Source organism: Charadrius vociferus, unplaced genomic scaffold (assembly GCF_000708025.1).
Source record: "Charadrius vociferus isolate BGI_N301 unplaced genomic scaffold, ASM70802v2 scaffold340, whole genome shotgun sequence".
Taxonomy (NCBI): Eukaryota; Metazoa; Chordata; class Aves; order Charadriiformes; family Charadriidae; genus Charadrius; species Charadrius vociferus.
In genome coordinates, this window is record NW_009646631.1 from 612,007 (window position 1) to 631,821 (window position 19,815).

The 19,815-nt window shown below is 39.6% G+C and overlaps 1 protein-coding gene across 5 annotated transcripts in view; it reads right to left on the reverse strand.

Annotated features, from left to right (window-relative positions):
- The window catches only part of RPS6KC1 (ribosomal protein S6 kinase, 52kDa, polypeptide 1), an 85,841-nt gene that overhangs the window by 14,132 nt on the left and 51,894 nt on the right, over positions 1 to 19,815 (reverse strand). For all 5 annotated transcript variants that reach the window (XM_009888192.1, XM_009888199.1, XM_009888207.1 and 2 more), the window contains 4 exons: positions 14,910 to 14,957; positions 13,182 to 13,314; positions 2,628 to 4,205; positions 2,267 to 2,356 (listed from right to left, as the gene is read on the reverse strand). In XM_009888192.1, coding sequence (XP_009886494.1) covers positions 2,267 to 2,356; positions 2,628 to 4,205; positions 13,182 to 13,314; positions 14,910 to 14,957 — 1,849 coding nt within the window. The remainder of the gene's footprint in view (positions 1 to 2,266; positions 2,357 to 2,627; positions 4,206 to 13,181; positions 13,315 to 14,909; positions 14,958 to 19,815) is intronic.

Here is a 19,815-nt window from a genome sequence, read left to right on the forward strand (position 1 = left end):
AAAAAGCAACTTAAAAAGAATTAAAAAAATTGAACTTGCCAATTTCTCTTCGTGTATTGAACTAAAGCACACGTAGAATTTCAAAATCCTTATTCCAAGAAGTACCTTGAGGAGCAATGCTATCATGATCAAGGGGAGACATGGGTTCCAGGGACACGGCACTTTCCTTAAAATGAAAAATGATCATCCAAATAAGGGGTTTTTTTTCCCCTGCAACATCAGAGCCTTAAGAAAGCCCACAAACATGATTATTTTTTTAATACTGATCAAAAGTTCCAGAGCAAGATTTACCAGCAGCAGTAGCCCTAAGAAAGCTGCTTTGGACTCAGCTATACACCATTATTGAAGGTACAAGTATCAAACCATTGGTCAGAACAGAATGGCACTTGGCTCCAAAACATATTTTGTACTGCTAAGTTATACCAAGTATTACTCTCCTACGCAAAAATTAGCATGAAATAGCTACACTAAAATAAGAGTATGCTTTGCAGAGATAACATTAAGAAACACGAAAGGTAAGAATCGTAAAGCAGTATCGATTCAGCCATCTTGCATGTATCTAATATTTGCATTTGCTAATCATCTTGTAGCTCGCCGGTTACAGATACACAAAGCAAACCGCAGCTTGGGGTAGGGCAGAGAGGGCAGAGAGGAGAGGGCAACTTGACCAAGAAAAGCCCGGATGGATACCACACCTGTGCTGTGAGGTGGAAATAACGATGGTGCGGAAAACTTTATTCTTGCATTTGGGGACTTCTAAATATTATTTCAACTGCTCCCTAAACACTTAATTACTACAGGAGTTGGCTGGTTGGGGCTTAGGGGGCAAAAAAAAAGCCTCTCTTTGGATCCTCATTAAAATACAGAAAAATTAAGCTTTGACTTTCACAGCTCATTAATGATGACAGGGTGGGAAAAGGCTGCACTCCCATCTTTGCTACTACTCAACTAGGGAACGCTTTGTACGAGGCTAAGTTAGGGAGGCAGGAAAACGCCTCTTTCTAGCAGGGTGTCATGCACGTTGCCAGCCAGGACACGTTTCTTTTTAACAACCACGAGAATTACTGGGATTCCCCAATTTTCTTGTTCTTGAACTAAAGTGGGGTGAGAGTAGAATGAAGGTGTTGGGTTTGCTTTGATAAGTAAAAAGAATTCTTTTCTTTAATACCTGCCCTTTTGACTTGCACCTAGACAGAAAGCATTTTATTTACTATTATCTCAAGAGGCTGGCATCCAAATTTTTATTGAGATCCTACCGCGTTTATTCACAGACAGCAGTTCCTTACTGTATTTCAGTTGTGGGACTAAGTCACAGAACAAACACCTGATGCCAAACTAAGTTCAGAACTTCCATTGCTGATAACACTTATTCTAAATTTTTCTGAGCACATTTGCAGACTGAGCTCAAGGACTACCTGCACGCCAAGTTGCAATGCCTAGCCAGACCATACGCTCAGCAGAAGGAGTATGTTGGCATTTCAAGCTCAGAATAAAAAAGGGAAACTGAAAATCTAAATAGCCTCCCACTTGTCATTTCAACTCTAAATGTAGTTTTTTTTAAGCTAGCTATGAAATTTTTAAAATACGAAGTTGTAAGTAAAACACCTGATTTTTGGTTGTCACTACCATTTGACCACTGTATTAGCAGAAAACAAACTGGAAAAAGGAAAAGAGGGAGGGCTCGGTTTCAAGTGTCATCCTTGCTATAGAAACCCAAGAGATATTGATTTTATCACCCTTGTGATTGATGAAAGCAGTTCTAAGAAAAGAGCTCTCTAAACTATTTCAAAGCCCACTGTAGCTCATCAAAAATGTCAGAGGCATCTCTGAGCCTATTAGGGTTGTATTTTTCAAACTGCTATGGGTTCCCCTCCCCCCGCCCCCGTGTTCTTTGCATGTATAAATTTCTGTATTTTTAAGGCTCTTTCTTCTTAGTCATCTTTTCAGTCTGCCCTTTTCTTTATTTGCTCTTTTCAGTTATCAAGATGTACCCACACTTAGCAAATAACTGCAAGAAAACAAAACATTCCTTAAATTTGCTTAAACAAGACATTCAATGCAATTACACTTTATGGAAATGATCTAACACCACCACAGTTCAACAATAAAGCAGTTATGAGCACTCTAGCTTTTTAAGACATTCAGGAAAAAGCAAAGAAAATTCAAATATTGCATGATCTTAAGCTCTATGCTATAGAGGTTCCGTGAGAAAATGAAAGCTGCTAATCTACTTTCCAAGTGAAACATTGTAGGTGATTGCTCTAACCTGGAGCACAGTACATTCTCTCTATGGCATCGTTGTCACAGGAATCTTCAACCTCCCTCCACCTGCTAAAATACGTTAGCTGAATGTGTCCTAAAAACAAAACGACAGGAGAAATCAAAACATTTTTCCCTTCCATTTTCTGCAGAAGTGAACTGTAATTACTCCTTTTGTAGCTAAAAACAGTATCATTAAGAATAATGGCATCATTAAGTACTAGAAGCTATTACTGGGGGTGAATTTGCTGCACTGATAATGAAGCTCTAGACAGGAAATGAAGATACTAATTACAAGATAAAACGCCTACTCAGTTAATTGGAAGCAACAGCGAATAAAAAGAAATGCATTTGCAAAAGTTCCTGACCTCTATCATTCAATAAGATGTTGTTTGGGTTCAAATCGCGGCACACAATTCCTTCTCTATGTAAAGCATCAAGGGCTACAACCATTTCAGCTGCCCATCTTTGAATGCAATCCTCTGGGATATAAAACCTGGAGGTTATCGCTAATCTTTCGTCGAGGTCCTGAAAAATTTGATGTATTTCCTTCTCCCCTGCTACTGCTATTTTGTCTTCCCTCTTTGGTGCTGTCTTTTTACTTTCAGCTGCTGGTAACAAAGCCGAGTCTGTTTCCTCTTTCCCAAAGTCTCCAGTTTGATCGGAAAACAGCAACACTGCTTCATTTCTTAACGTGTCTCTGTCCAAGTTAATATCTTGAGCACCTGAGAGGGGGCTGGAAACAAATAAACTTTCTTCTTTGCTTGTCACATTTAAGGAGCAGGCTCCAAGCCTTTGAAATAGAGCCCCGTCTTCTGCACTACCTACCTCTTGGTCAGATGTAAAGAGGGTCCCAAGAGCTCCCTGAGTGACACCACTGTGACCATTTGCTTCCTCGTGGGAAGGATCACCCACTTCTGGTGCCACACGATTTGGCTCTCGATCAAATGCTTTACACGGCTCTGCAGAGTTATTTAATTGTAAGACATCAGGCGTTTCTAATAACTTTACTTCCAACATGTCCCTATCAGTTTTTGTAAACTTTGTTGGCCTTGACGCTGCTGCCTCTTCTGTTTCATCAGACATACCAGGTAAGTTTATCAGGAGATCAGGCCTCCCTTCATCAACGCTATTTACATCATCAAAAGCAGCATCTTTAAAGGAGATAACTGGCACAGAGTCATTTGAACCCCTGCTTATGGTGTCATGAGCTTTCACACCCATTTTGCTCTCTAGAGCATCCAAGCTTCTGTCATGATCTGGGACAGAAAACAATGGCTTCAAAGGCTCTGATTTCAGGTTATATAATTTTTCTCCAAAATCAAGGCCCAGGAGCTCACTAGTGCTATCTTTGCTGTCTATCCTGAAGAGTTCCATGGGGCTGTTCTTTGATTTAGTTAATGAGTCCAATATCCTAGTAGGGCTAGCTATTTCTGACTCAGCATCGTCAATGAAAAGCTTTTGTTCCTGAGATGCAATCCGAGAGGTGAAGCTATCACTGCCAGCAACACTGCACTTCTGTAAGCAACTTCTCTCTTTGGTATTTAGACCTTTGCTCTCTAGTTTAACCACCGGTTCCTCATTTAGAGAGCCTGAATCAATTTTTTCTTGCCCGTATTCATTGCATAATGTTAAATAACTAGTAGTGCACTCTTCTTCTGAGCTGGATCCTGAGTCCATCCACTTTGAACTCTCCTGGCCATCCTCCTGGTTGCTGCTGTCATCCTGAGAGCTCGGCGTTAGGCTGCTCTTCAGTGGGACCACCTTCAGCATGCTCTCCCCGTAGCTTTCTCTGGAATCAGTGCTGCTACCAATTTCTTTAGGACTAGGTGTTGGCTGCTCCAGGTAAATTTTAGTTGAACTGGATGTTCTGGGTTCGGGAATTTCAAAGCTCTCTTCAGGACTTCTGTTTAAGAACTTACTGACATAAGACCACAGTTTTCCTCCTGCAAGAAAAGAAGGGGAGGGGCAACCTCTTAATTTCACTCAAAGCAGAATCAATTTCATAACGAAACAGGAAAATACCCCGGTTGTCACAATACACTATATCCTTATACCCACAGAGCAAGTTGGATCCGCTGCCTCAGGAGGAAATAATTACAGGGACCACAACTTGCTTTTCAAGCAGATTTGTATTAATACATAAATATTTAAAGAGCTGCATCTGAGATTAAGCTTCTTTTTCTTTTTTTTTTTTTTTTAAACTTCAGTAAAGTCTCATTTCAGAGTCTGTCTCAAGTTGCATGGTGGTGACTACTCTCCATCTGGTGTCTCAAAAGAAAGCAAAAACTAGGGAAGATCAAATGGTTTAGTGCCCAACACCAGTTCTGCCTGTACTGAATACTTCTGTATCACAGCTCCAAGCTCATGAGCAACATTAGGGGAGATGGGCTAAAAACTAATTAGCAAGTTCGGGAAGGGGAAGGGAATTACCTCATATTATTTTAAGGATCTGTTTCTCTCATTGAAGAAGTGGGTTTTGTTAGTTAAATATGGATGTATTTCTCCCTGTAATTTCAGAATTCAAGAAAGTTTTTTACACCTTGCTGCATTACACAAGCATTTATCAATACTCTAAGTTACATTGACAAAGCAGCTCCTTCATATCAAAGAAAGTTACAGCTCCAAAAGCAATAGTTGCATTTCAAAAAAATATAAAATAGGACTCTTCACTTTTCCAAATATTGTACTATTAAAAGAAGCTTACAGATTACAAAACATAATTTGTACCAAATGAATCAAGATGTTACTGCATCTCTTGCACGTGCCAAAGAATTTAGCTTAAAGCTAGAGAGCCACCTTTGATAACTTACGGAAAAATGCAAAGTCAAGACACTTCAGTTTAAAAGATTGTACAGAAATTCTGTAAAATGCAGGGGTTCTAACAAAATCTTTGTAGAAGAAAAAAAAAAGTATAGAGCCTACTGGGCATCTGCAAAGTTTTGATTGGTTTTCTCTCTTTTTCTTTTCATTTCTTTTTTTTTTTATAAAACAGAGTCTTATATTTTTCCAAAACACAGTCTTTAATAGTTATTTTTAAACACTTTCCGTATCAGGCAAAATTCTTTTAAAAAGTACAATAAAAGAAGAAAGTATTTTTCATTGCCTAGAAACAGGTTTTCTATATTCCCAGGTATTTAAAAAAAAAAAAAAAACTTAACCAAAGGCAGAAAAACCTTGATACTTTAAAAATGAATTTGAATAATATAATGTGGAGTTTTCTTGCCCTCCATCCCCCTGGGTAAGCTAAGACTTGGTTTTGAAGGGGAAAAAAAAATCTTGCTGGTTGTGATGAAACTAAGTATATTAAAAATATTAAGAGGGAATTCTAACAGCTTGAGTCCAATGGTAAAAATGGCAATTTAGATCTATTAATCCACGTGGTTTCTGCCATAAGCTACAAATGGACTTACTAAGTCAGAACGACCCTTGCCACCTTCTAGAAGACAATGAAAAAAGATACCAGGTAAATGAATAGGAGCAAACAGAAGCAATGCTCGTATAGAATGGAAGAACTGCTATACTGACCACTGTATAAGCACTTGCAATACTCACCAAAGATGCATTCAAAATACCTACAAGCGTGCCATGCACAGTAGCACGACATGGCTCATCAGTCTCTCCCGGCAGAGCAGGAGCCCGCAGCCCAGAGAAGCAGGCTGCCTCCTTGGGCAGCGACTGACTGAGCTTGCCCGGACGCAAGCGACCTGCCGCCCTGCACTGGTGAGACCAAGGGCCCCGGTCCTGCCAGAAGTGCCTGACGAGCAGGACCTTGCCTCCGTGAGAAGCAGTGAGTCCATGCAGACTCTTAAGATGAAGCCACTTGCCTTAGGTACGACGTGTTACACAGCTGTTCAGCAGGGCAAAGGCAGAGCCAGGGCACTGCTGTGTCTTCTGAGCTCTGCAGCTTGCGTAGGACCTCAGAATTACTGGTTTTAAACTGATTTGGTAAAAATAAAAGCTGTTCATCCCATAATCACCAAAAATAATTTTTCTAATATTACATTTTTACATTTATTCATGCTTTTGCTATGGAATGGCAGGGAGAGAAAACAACAGAAAAGAGAAAGAGAACGACAGCGAGAACATACGCTTTCATCCATGACAAAAGAAGCAACACAAAAGTTTAATTTTACTCCAAGATTCTGACGGAACAATATTTTTACAACAATTTATTTTCTTTAATATTTCAATTAAATTCTTTAAGTAAACAGTGCTTGCAAAATAACTTTGTCCAGTTTATTAACTAAGCATGGAATTATTAAGGGTCATTTCACACCAAACAATAAAATCTCATGTGACAACCACGCCCCTGCTGCATTTAATAAAACACAAAGTTTCCCCATCCCACCTGCATTATATTAATTAGTACAAGCAAATGCTAGATGCTAAATATTTCCATCTTCACATTACTAGTGTTTGGCTTCACAAATTTCTTATGAAAACATAAATCTCAGCTTTCAAAGGGTTTTCTCAGAACACGACCCACGAAGACCCACATTACATTTCTGCATCTTTGGACAATGCCTGGCATAACAGCACGTCAGCCTCCAGGCATGGCTTTAATGCAAATATTAGCACCATCAGTCCTTCCTCAGATGCAAGGAGTAAGAAAAGGTCTTTCTAATGGAGGCTTGGGTTGAGCTTTGACCCAGGGATGCAGAAAGCTCAAAACTTTATTTCTATGATCTATTGTCATGGTTTTTTCCTGTGTCATTACTGGACGCCAGGTGTGTTTTACATGTGACACCTGAACAGCTCTCACCGACCTAAATGTTTCTCACCCCTGTATTTATGTAAGAAAGGGCTGGACTGCCCGGCAGTATGAAAAGCGCAAGAATTATCCTCACACAACTTTGCTTTTCACCTATAGACAGGTGACAAGCTGCTCCCAGGACAACTCCTGTCTTCTGCTCCCTCCACCTCACTTCATGTAAGATTTCATACAGCCTCCACTAGATTTTGGCCTCTACTCGAAGTCGTAGTGTAGCTTAAGAAAGAAGGAGACCCAAGAAGGATTTAAGGAAAGAAAACAGACGCGTTGAGATCAATCCTTCAAAACCCCACAGAAAAATCACTGAAAGAGTCAAGCGGTTCATGCTATGTTTTTTTTTAAATGTTCGATTTCAAATGCTTTCAGCAAAACTAAAATTTGCAAAAGACCAAAAAAATCTCTTTATCCTTACAGTACTCAGGAATTCACTACTGTTCACCTGTGAAAACAGGCAGAACTGCAACAATGACTCATTTTCTATTTGTAAATGTATTATCTTACCTTTTTAAAAAAGAACATTAACATTATTAACATTCATTAACAATCACTTGGTCTTAGAAATCACAGTGGAAATGACTACTTGATGCAACTCCAATTTAGAGTTAAAATGCAAGTAAATAGAAAAAAAAATTATTATGCCCAAATATGTTTACATACAAATATTTCAAGACTGGCCTCCTGGTCAAGTGGAAATACGTAAATAAATGCTATTCAATAATTGTGTTCTATAGTGAAAAACAACAATTTTATTCCTTTCTGAAAATGTCCAATTCAGGGTCAAACAAAAGTGATATTTGTATCTGGGTATATAATTATGCCTTTATGAATGACATACTAATAATCTTTCCCCCTCTCCCTATGTGTTGTGTAAGATCAAGAAAACCCATTAGCAAGCCTTGCTAATATAGTATCAGGAATCTATAAAAACTAAAATTACAGAAATCAATCCAAACAAGGAAGCTTCAGTCATTGTCAAATAGTCTAACACACTAAATAACTATAAAAGCTACCAGTTTAAGCTAAAGTTTATTAGTGTTTAATACAATTTCAGAAGTACAGTATTAAGGTAACTAATTATTAAGATTATTTTCTTCTACCACGAACTGACTCTAGAACCAGTCCAGCTTGCTCTTTCTGCTTTTATTAGCACATGAAAATCACCAACGTCTACATTCTTATCTAGTTATTCAATGTGAAATTACTTATTAGAATTGCCTTACTTAACCACATTTCCAGTACTCTGGAGGTTATAGCTCTGCTCCGAGAGGCAGAATCTAAAAAGTTAGTGTCCAAAATAATCAACAGGAAATTTCAGCATAAAGTGACCAAATGATGAAGCTGGCTAGGACTCTTGTTAGTTCCATAATATTTTTACATTCTTTCAAATATTTCTACAGGTATTTTGTTATTAATAGCACTTGACACAGGACCATTAAAGAGAAGAGCATACAGAGACTATATACTATATACCATAGAATAAAATGAAACTTAACAGATTAGCAAATTTCATCTCCTAAACATGTTTTTAGTTCTAGCTGACAAGGAAAATTCATGACCTGTTGGATTTTTCCTCGCCCGGTGCTCAGACACTTACCATTTCAGCTTCACGTCCTGAAAGACTGGCCGACTAAGGAGGCATATTTCAAAATAAATCAATGGCTTTTGCTAGCTTGGCCCAGGAGTTTATTCTGAAGGACCATATACTCCAATTCCTGCAGAACTGGAATGCAGCTAAGAATGCAGCAATCACTGTATTTAGGAGATCCCAAACAAAGTCAAAGTGAACAATCCAGGCTTCCAAATAGTTATGATCGGATAGAGAAGAAAAACAGAGTACTGAAAGACATCTGCCTGATTTATTGTCCAAAACTGGGCCCAGCTCTCCACATCACTGCATAAGAATTTGTTTATGGCCAGGAGTACCAATCAGAAGTCATGCACCTCAAGCAAATTAACATTCCTCCTTGCTGGAAAAAGAACAACCTTATGGTTTTCTTAGAACCACTGTCCTCCTTTTTAACAAAGACATGTCTACTGGTAAACTTCATCATATTAACGTACAATAACTACATAAAATTGTGCTTGTACAGTTTCTAGGCCAAAAGAAACCAGACATGTAGGCACTACCACGAAATAACAATAACGTTTCACAGCATCCCAACCGCAGCCACAGTGGGGCTGCAGCATACACATGAATGGGAAGCTAATCTCCAACCTAATCTCTAACATGACAGTAGTTACAAACACCAGAGAGCAAACACAAAGTTTGCTAGTTTAGGCAAAGCTCCCACTTCCCGATGCACTTTGAGCAAAAGCTATTATTTCAAAGCAGCCTCCTGAAAAAAGTCACTTGCCAAGGACCCTATCACCTCTCATACATTTTCTGACTGCTGTCGAATATTTACAGCTCGTACTATCTCCTTTCCTGACAACAAATGCCCAGTTTTGCAAGCCAGAACGCTACTGTGTTGTTGTCTATCAATTCCTGCATGCAGCAAGCCTCTTCAGCGTGAAGTTTCTTGAGTGCTCTCCAGATTGATAGGAACTCCAGCTTGTTTATGCTTAAAGAGATTTGACAGCTTCTAACAGCCACTTAAACTTTGATGTCCCATGGAAGCCCCCCAGCCTATTTTTGAAGCATCTGTTTAAAATTTCTGGAGTTAGCAGTGCCAAGAAGAAGTGAGGCCTTATTAACATCAGATTGGCTCTCTACCACACTAGAATTTGCCAAGTGCTTTCCAACAAAGCTACAAGACAACTTTATGGACTTTCATGCTTCTGAGACACCCTTGAAGCCTCCAACTGTGGCCATGAGAAAAGCCTCTAAGAGAACCCAAGACCTCACTAACCAATTCTGAGCACGTAATGGCATCATGATTTACCAAAAGAAAGAAAAAAGAAAAAAAGGCTTAATCTTGAGTGAGAGTCTGTGGTCAAGCTTGCAGAATTCCGTACAAAACCCAGTAGTGCTGCACTTAATAATACAGTCAAAATTTACTACGAACAGGAAATAGTAAGCTGCTTAGCAAATACATAATGTCTGTACATAACATTAAAATCTTCTCTGAATTTGCTACAATTCAAGCCATCGCCCACTTAAATTCATATTTTACCCTTGAACTTCCCAATGGTGTAGCTAACATACCTAACATAATAAATTACCATCACTTACAAATTTGACTAGCAGAATCTTCTTTCCTATTGGAATAGAACTATTTGCGGTATGAATGTTAAGAGCGTTCATAAAGTCATGGAATAAAATTTCAGAGACTATCACTTAGAAAGTACTGTCCTAGAAATTTTTATCCTTTCCCCAAATTAACTACAAGCACCTTCTCTATTTATATTTGGTCTGAGATGCAAAAAAATTTAAGACAGCTTTATCTATAGGGATTCCTGATATTATTATCCTTGTAATTTAAAGGATGAGTGCTACTAACATAAGACTGATGTGATCAAGTCCAGCATCAGTGGGGTGAGCAAGACTAGTCCCTGCATATAGTACAGCATAACTTTAGCCCTATTTTTATTCATGCAGAGCTAGAAAATGAAGCCTTTCTCCTGAATCACTTTCCAGCACCAGTCTCCTGGGCCAGGGAGAGGTGCACAGGCCATGCAGTTCTAGAAGCAACACAAAATTATTGCCCCAGGTAGGGATTTCGGATCGGGCCCTACACCTGCAATACACTTTTTATATGCATTCTCAGGCAATTTACTCATCGCTTTGTACCCCAGCCATCCCTCTTTAAAACAGAATATATCACTCCTTTTCCTCACCCTTTGCCTGTTCTGAGTGCAGACAGTAAGTTCATGAAAGGTGACTTAACCTTGTTAATTCCCTGATAATCAGGGAAGAGTCCTTATAGCACATAATCATTTTTGAATGGTTTGCAAACATGGGTAGAGGGGAATCCGTTTCCAAACAACTTCCTGCTTTATCAGAAAATGAGGGAAAACCCTGTGCAGTTTAACTTATACCCACAAGTGTCCCAGTCAAGTGAACCCATATATCATGTATTACCAACAACAGCCCTCATCCACATCAAAATCCCTTCTGGTCCTCACAACTCTCCCCTTCCTCTGCACCACAGCCTGCCAGTCCTCCATCCTCTCTGCAATGCTCCCCAGTTCTTCCCACGCTCCCTACCCCCTGTTCCCCTTCAGAGCTCTCCCTGTAGAAAGCACTCATATCTCATCAGCACCTCCTCTCCCAACTCCACCTCAAAATAACTCATCTCCTGCCCATGTCTCCTACTTGCATGTCTTTGACCTACAGCTGGGAGAAAGGCAACATGAGCTGCGGCTGCCTCTGAGCATGTGTTTGCTGCCTGGCCAGCCAAAATGAGGATGCTTGACAGACACCACCTCTGCTGTTGGCAGATCAAACAAATGGTGTGGGGTGCTGCACAGGGCTGTGTGTTGCACAAACCTGATTTAGAAGGCACTTAGTAAATTAAAAATTCTTCCCCCATAGAACTCAAAACACGTAAACACGTTACAGCTGATGTTGGTAAAAGCAAGACATTCAAGCCAGGCACATTTCACTGGATTTGTGACCACATCACAGACGACCAGAAGAGAGTTACTCTTTTACAAGGACAACACCCCGTCCACCTCAAATGTTAAGCTGAGGTTTCTGTTCTTAAATGAAAGAGCTCTGAACATGCAATGTCTCCATTTTTCTCACTATTGTCTCAATAAAATTATCACTTCCAGGAGATCATCTTTGTCAACTAGTCACATTAACCTGTCCTTAAAATTTTTGATCTCTCCATCTGACCACTATTTCCCCCAAATTCCATTACTTCTTCACCCAGTTTTCTCTCTGTCTTGAGCATGAATGTTGTTCCTGAACAAAAGAGAAAAACCGTAGGTCTTCAGAAATTCCAGAAATATTAGGAACAGTTTTTCAAAATTATTATTTTATCCTGACTCTAATCCTTTGATTATGCTAGTTTTAAGGGAAATTGGTATCTGACAAGGGCTGGTTTTTTGCTTGTTTTGGGTTTTTTTAAAATATTATTTCTCCAAACAAAATGTACCAGCTTATGTGGAGATTACAGTTTAGGTGAGAGTCTCCAAGTTTTTCTGCTGAATTACACAGACCTCAAGAAAAGTAGCATTGTACAGAGCAGCACTGTAAACCCTTGAGATCACCATCAGGCAGTACTGTAATGCGAGGCCTTTCTTCATGCATCACTGCTCATGGTAAAATTAAGTCACACATAGCAGAAACAGTCATTCATGTTGTAAAGTTAACTTTAACTGGCCTCATGTGACAAATTGTTCACAAAAAAGCCAAAATCTAAGTTACCTGGAAAAAAAGAAATAATATTCAATGTAATAAAATTATCCTCTGTATCAGTGAGCTTAGTTCCATCACATCATCTACTCTGACTGAATTATTAACATTTCCAAAAAAAAGAACTATTAGCAATCCCAAAATTTATATTCTGCACTCATTCTAAACAAATACGGGTAATTACATTTAGGGAATATTTAAATCCAGGTGTTAGACAAAAAAAAATCAAAATGTAATTATTTTGTGCCACCTGTTCCCTGTACATTTAACAGGAATTTTATAAATAGTTTGAAGGCACAACTCTGTGGTTCTGCTTTGAAGTCCTGTGTGATACCACTAGCTATTTTCTTAAAAATCCAGATCAGAATAACTATGCAATATTAACCAATAGGCAAATGTTCATGTTTTTAGCAGAGTTATTAAACTCTTGTGTAGATACTTGTCTACACAAATGTAGATACTTTAACTATAAGATGCTAAAAAGATTTACTAGCCGAAGACTTTAACTCCGAGAGATGACTGTAAATACAGCAGATAGTTGTTGCAGTCAAAGCACTCACTCTCCTGTAGAAAATAAACAGTTGGAAGCTTTCAATATTGCTACAATTCAAGTAACCCATCAGGATTTGAGGCCATTTGAAACAGGAATCAGATCCACCGGAGAATGAGGGGGAGAAAGGGGGAAGGACGGAGGATGGGAGTGGGGAGTCTTACATGACATCTCTCAGGCACACTAAAAAAATTTTAATTAGATGTATCAGAGATTAATTTGACAATGAAATGTACCATTGATTAAAACTTAAACCTTTGACTCTTTTCAGCAATATACTTAAACGAGAGACAAACCTTCTGCATGCTGTAACAGGAGAAAGACAGACTCCTCGGAGATGATGTACTTGTGCAGACACACCATGTTGGGCACACAGCGGGGGATGATGGTCGTTCTGCTCCTGCTGTACTCACTACTTTTCCTTAGACCCTGACAGAGAACAAAAAGGTCAGTTGTACCCTCAGTTGCCTTTGGAGCCTGCTGTGCTCTGTGTTTATCAACCAAACTAATCTATCCGAGTTACTCTGGGCTTCAGAGAAACCACTCATCTGCTGCTCTATGCCCCTCGGTCCCCCGAGGCTGTGCTGATGGCATCTGGCGCATTTCCAGAGAACAGAAGATGGCACAAAGCTGCCATTAAAATCAATTACATGGGTCAATGTTTTTATTAGAATCTCTCTCAAACTAAGTCATCAGGATGACACTCAGTTATTTCCCTGTGACCTTTTTTTAAAATTTTATTTTTGTGTGTGACCAAGAGACACTATTAAAAAAATTCAATTCAAGTTCCAAAGACAAAAGGATGCCTTAGCCTTACAGGTAATCCTCACATTTCCATTGTACTTTACTAAAGACAACAACCACCACAACAGAAAGGAAAGGATTAGTCTCCTTGAGAGGTAATGATTTTTGGGAGGTAGCACAGAGATGAAGTTGCCAGAAGTGAAAAAATTGATGTGGGAGGGAGAAAGGGAGGGGAGAGAGAAAGAGAAAAAAAAATTATGTCGATAGTGTGACCTATTACAATATTGATAAACATAAGCAGTTAAATGGGAAATTCAATGTTACCCTATCTGCCAGTAGATAAAGTGAGGTTCTAATATAAAACATCCACAAATAATACTTTCTGAGGAATGAACAGGTTTTCTGTACCCTGCACATACCTAAACCAAACAATTTCAAAGGCCAGATGCACAAAGTTAAGGCAGGGTTGTAAGCCAGACCTGAAGCAAAGTTACAAATTGTTAACAACTAATTAGAGCTCCTTGTTTGGGACACAGTTTTTCAGTCCTTCCTCCCATCAGCAGTGGAATTCACGTCAAGGGGAGCCTGAAATAATGGCCACAATAACAATACTCATACTAAACTAATTCTCAGCATCACAGATGCTCCGAGCATATTGGGATCTCGATCTGAGCACTTTCTGAAACACAAGAGAGTACTGTGAAAAACTTTATTCTGACCAATTAACTATTCATTATTTCAATCGTTTAGTAACTTTAGACTCAGTTTTCACAGCCTACTGATGTAAAACATAGGAAAGCAATTTTGAGTAAGACCAGTCATCCATTTCATCCAGAAACCACTTTGGTGAATATCATATTCTTCACCTAAGGGAAGACCAAAACCAAAGTGTTGTGGATGTACTTGGGCTAAGGAGAATTTTCACTTTCACCAGCAGCCTGCGTGTGTCCTGAGCCACCTGGGCTTTACAAATGTTTTAAGCAGCACACTGAAATTGTGATTTTTTTTATCAAAGCCTGCTAAGGTGTTGGCCTCAATAACCGGTGGCAACTCAAGTGAGTAAACCAGCACATCTGAGCACTAGAGAAGTTACAGAGAAAGGAAGGGAAAGCAACTGAATACCAAAAAAAGAATTCCAGTGAGCTTAGTAAGGATACATGTATTAACGTAACAACATATCACAGAGGTAACTCTATACATTAGATGCAAATTGATGTTTGTGTGATGCTGTAATTTAGGAGGCCAAACTGTTTAGAGAACTAATAAAAGACTTTACTCACCTTTAGTATAAAAGTCTGCTGTGTTCTAGTGTCCATTACAAGCAAAACCTAAGGGAAAAGTATTCAGAGAAATATTAAGGGTTCACACGAGTAAGTTAACAAAACACAGTTCTTAAATCTAATGTTGAATATTCTTACAAAGGAAGTGATATAAATAATGATTAAAAAAAAAAAAAATTAAAGCCCTGCAGCATACATTTGATAACCAGTCTTTTTTCAGGAAAGAAATACGATTGAGGATACAGATCTCTAGAGAACTACCGGAATGTCACCTGATTCCCATTCAGCTAAATTACAGAATGAATCCTAGCATGGTAACAGAAATAACCAGTACTTTATAATTAGAGCAACAATCTAGCAGAATCCAATTTATAGAAATGCAATGGTAGCAACACAACGAAGCACAAAAAGTAACCTTCACATAGCATTACCTTCCCGTGTCACTTCACTTAAATCCTCACTGTCCCTACCTTCCCAGTGCAATGCTTTTCCCCATCAGGCTTCCTATACATAAAATGCGTTGTCTACCAATGAGTTATGAGACGGAAGGGTGTGTTTTGTTGGTTTTGGTTTTTTTTCCCTGGGTGGTTAAATAGCTTCTTTCCAGGAAGATAATCTAAAAACTGGCCACACACTTGCCCAGGCCACAAAAAAGTGTTTTATCAACTATATAGTCACTGCTGTCTCGTTCCTCCACGGCCGTTTTTGTTTTGCAGCACTCACAAGCCACAACAGAAACGGCTGCGAGGAAGTCCCTTTGTGCTACTGTAAACTAGTACTAAGGTAACAACAACCAAAAAAAGAGGAGTTATTTAGGGAGAAGAGAGCAGATGGGTTCACTGCAGAGAGAACACCTACAGCTGCAGAGAGCATCTCTGTTAGGAGTGCATCACCTCTACCAAAAGCACTTTAAACATGACACAGCGAAGAGAGGAGTACTAAGTAATGTCTTCCCTCTTAGTAAGCTTTTTTATTTATGTGTTGAAAAAAAACAAACAAAAATATCTATGTCTATATATATTTCAGAAACTGCATCTTTAGGGAGCTGGAACCCTGTCCACATCTCCATCTTCAAATCACCCTGCCCAGGAGTTGTTTTCAAACTCCAAGAACACAGATATACTTGAAAAGCACCAGCTGCAAGACAGCCACACAAGCCCAAGCCCAACCCTCCTCTAGGAAAAAGAACAAGAGTGTGCACCCACTGTTTATTTACAATAGATACTGTAAACTTCCAGTAAAAATAGTCACACACATTTGTGTATAACACAAAAATATTTAGGCTGCAAAATCAAACACCCGAAGGGCTGAAAACACCAGCACTGGGGTTACCGAACTTTGAGTTCAACAGACAAGATACAGCAACTCCAAGTCAATAGACAACATGCAGTGAAGACCAAGTCAGCTCGCATCAAAAAAGACATCTTGCACAGGAATGACGTGTCAGGAGCAATATGGTGTTAAGATTCATCAGGAGAAAGACAACACAGTACACAGTCTCCCTTATCTGCCTGCTGCATGGGGCATCAATGCAGCCATACCCTGCTATTTCTGAAAGGCTGAAGTCTACCAGGTTGACATGCTGACTTCCCCCACGCCAAAGGAACTGCAGAAACAGCCATCCCATGCAGTGCCCACAGCGAGGTGAGGTGGAGACATGCAAAGACCCGGGAGGGGTTGTCTCAGGGCAGGGTTGTGCTGGCTTCCCCCAAATAGTAGCTGCAGCAAAGCAACCTTTGCTCTTTGGGATGGCTGCATTCAAAACACTGCCCTCCATCTCTCCCCACCGCATCCGGAGCATCTCAAGCAAGAGGAGAAGTGGAGTCTTCTCTAATCGTGCTTCTCTTGCCAAATTTCATCAAAAGAAATAGTGACAGACACGCTCTCCATCTCAAAGACCTCCTCTTTTACTAGGGTTGCACCCAATTTTAAAAGCTGTTCTGTATCTTCTGGCAGAACAAATAATCACAGGAGTTGGTGTTACTGAGATTTTTTGACAAAGGAATGACACACAGTTTCCCTTATCTGCCTGCTGCGTGGGGCATCAATGCAGCCATACCCTGCTATTTCTGAAAGGCTGAAGTCTACCAGGTTGACATGCCCCCCCCACGCCAAAGGAACTGCAGAAACAGCCATCCCATGCAGTGCCCACAGCGAGGTGAGGTGGAGACATGCAAAGACCCGGGAGGGGTTGTCTCAGGGCAGGGTTGTGCTGGCTTCCCCCAAATAGTAGCTGCAGCAAAGCAACCTTTGCTCTTTGGGATGGCTGCATTCAAAACACTGCCCTCCATCTCTCCCCACCGCATCTGGAGCATCTCAAGCAAGAGGAGAAGTGGAGTCTTCTCTAATCGTGCTTCTCTTGCCAAATTTCATCAAAAGAAATAGTGACAGACACGCTCTCCATCTCAAAGACCTCCTCTTTTACTAGGGTTGCACCCAATTTTAAAAGCTGTTCTGTATCTTCTGGCAGAACAAATAATCACAGGAGTTGGTGTTACTGAGATTTTTTGACAAAGGAATGACACACAGTTTCCCTGTCAAGGGCACTGTAGTGAAAGGCAAATGTCCCCAGGCCACCGAGTTTGCCAAACAATTTTTCGGGCCTCTTACCTGGGGCTTCCAGAAACAGTGGAAACCAGCTGAATAAATGATAACTGTAAAATTGGTTTTATTATCCTTGTTTAACCAAAAGGCATAAAATTAAAATTTAAAAAAAAAAAAAAGAAAACAATTAAGAAAATCAAAAGAACAAGAGAAAAATAAAAGCCACTTTACAAGAGGTACCAAAAGGCAGACAGATAAGAATGTTTTGGAAACAATTACCTGTTTACAGTCACTTTCCTTCTTCTTATCCCAAGTTTGTTTGTAACTAGACACTGTTCACATTGAGGCAACAAATACAAGAACATATGTGATTTTTTTTTTAAATGTGCCCTTTGACTGTCAATATCTCCCAAACAGGTGTTGGCTAAATGATTATAAATTGGCCTCTGGATACACCTCTTCAACTGAGCCGTACAGGACTGGCGATAATATAATTAGGCCTAAAAACATCAGGCTGGTGAATGCTTTCCATCTGTTTGGCAATAATGTTTAGTTAACAATAGTCTTTAAAAGAAGCACCTTCAACTTCAGTTCTTAAAGTTATTTATAGGGCCATTCTTAACACACCAGCACTCTTGCTAACAAGAGCTTTAGCCACTTGGAAATTATTAGCCATACGGCTGTGTACGAAAAGGAATGGCAGCATTTAACATCTGTATCTCTCCAGATTTACAAGCATCAACCTCATTTAAAGTCATTTCTTAATGAACAGTTCCGTGGTCTGTATTAATATTATAGTTGCATGCACAAAGATCATAAGGAGCCAAACATTTTTTTAATACCAACAGTAGGCCAATCAGTAATGAAGCTGTCAGCATAAAGGACAGAATAATAGCTTCTTTAACCCTCAAACAGGATTTGTTCATTTGTAGAGTAGAAGACACCAATTTAAAAACTGCTCATGGGTTTGCTCACCTTTATAAAGACAAAAATCTAATTTGGTACTAATTTGATACAATTGTCTTTCCAATAAAAGGCTCCTAAAGCCATCTTTTATTCCATGATAAAACAACTGCTATAACTAAAACTGTCATGAAATAATTACCTTTGATAGCATACCTTATTGCACAAATACAATTAATGTATTCCTCCCTTTCATTTTTCACACTTGCTTATCAGCACTGTATTAGCATATGGTGTAACAGAACAGATTACTGAGCCCTTGCCCTATAAGACAACATATAGAATGACTATCACTGACGGGAATAAAGCAGACAACGGGTCCCTTTAGGGTTAGCTTCATCTGTTGTTATATTACAACACCAAAATGAAAGCAGCAGCTACAGTTTTATAACTGTAATAACAACAAATAATATTTGTGTGCCTTTGAGGTTAACTACCTAGATGGACTAACCAGTCTTACTAACCAACTTCTTTCTTCTTCCTTCCCATCAACCATCATACCTTCCCCCAGTGATGATCAACTACAGCTCCACTTCATTTCATGGAAAATTATTTTTTTTCTGATTCAATGGCAATCTTTCTGCAAGACTGTTTACTTCGCAAGGGACTCCAAGAAGCCCAGGAAGAACCATAAAAGTAACTTCAGAAAATCACCTAGTGATGCTCCATTTGGCCCTCGCAGACTACTTACATGGGCCCACCAAACCAAAAATCTGCTTCAAGGGGAGGCAGCCTGCATGCATATTACAAAAAGGTGGTTTAACCTGATTCACCCAAATAATAAAGGACTACGTGAATGAATAAATCACTGTCAGAAAACTACTAGGAAACAGACTGTCACAAGTATATTTGCTTGACTTTTTATCACACATTCAGAGCAGAGAAAGGTGAGCAGCTCTTGGATGTGTTACCAGGCTGCTGCAGAAGTATGTAACAGTAAGCCTGCCACTGACACAAATGCCAACTTACTCTCCTCATCTCATGCCTTACACTCAATTTCTGGATAGCAGTGCTATCCCAGTACGTCTTTCCTGTTGGCATTCCTTCATACTTCTCTTCCATTGCAAAAGGCAGTGCTTGCAAGTTCTTCAGTAATGCTTTTTCTAAAATTTCTTTTTAAAATGCAAAGTGACAAGCCTCCACCCTATCGGCCCAAAGGGACAAAACAGGATTCCACATAGTATTCCCTACTGCATAACTCTGTCCTTCTCCAAAGCAGATCACGCAGAAACACTCGCGTTAGAACGGGCTGTTCCTCGCCTGCATAAGCCGATGGAACCTGTTTCACTGATGATGACTACTGTGTAACTTGTAATATCTAATACCTCCTAACAATGAGCTGTCGGCTGTAACATGCAGCATCCTATCTCAGAGGGGAGGGAGAAAAATGCACAGCAGG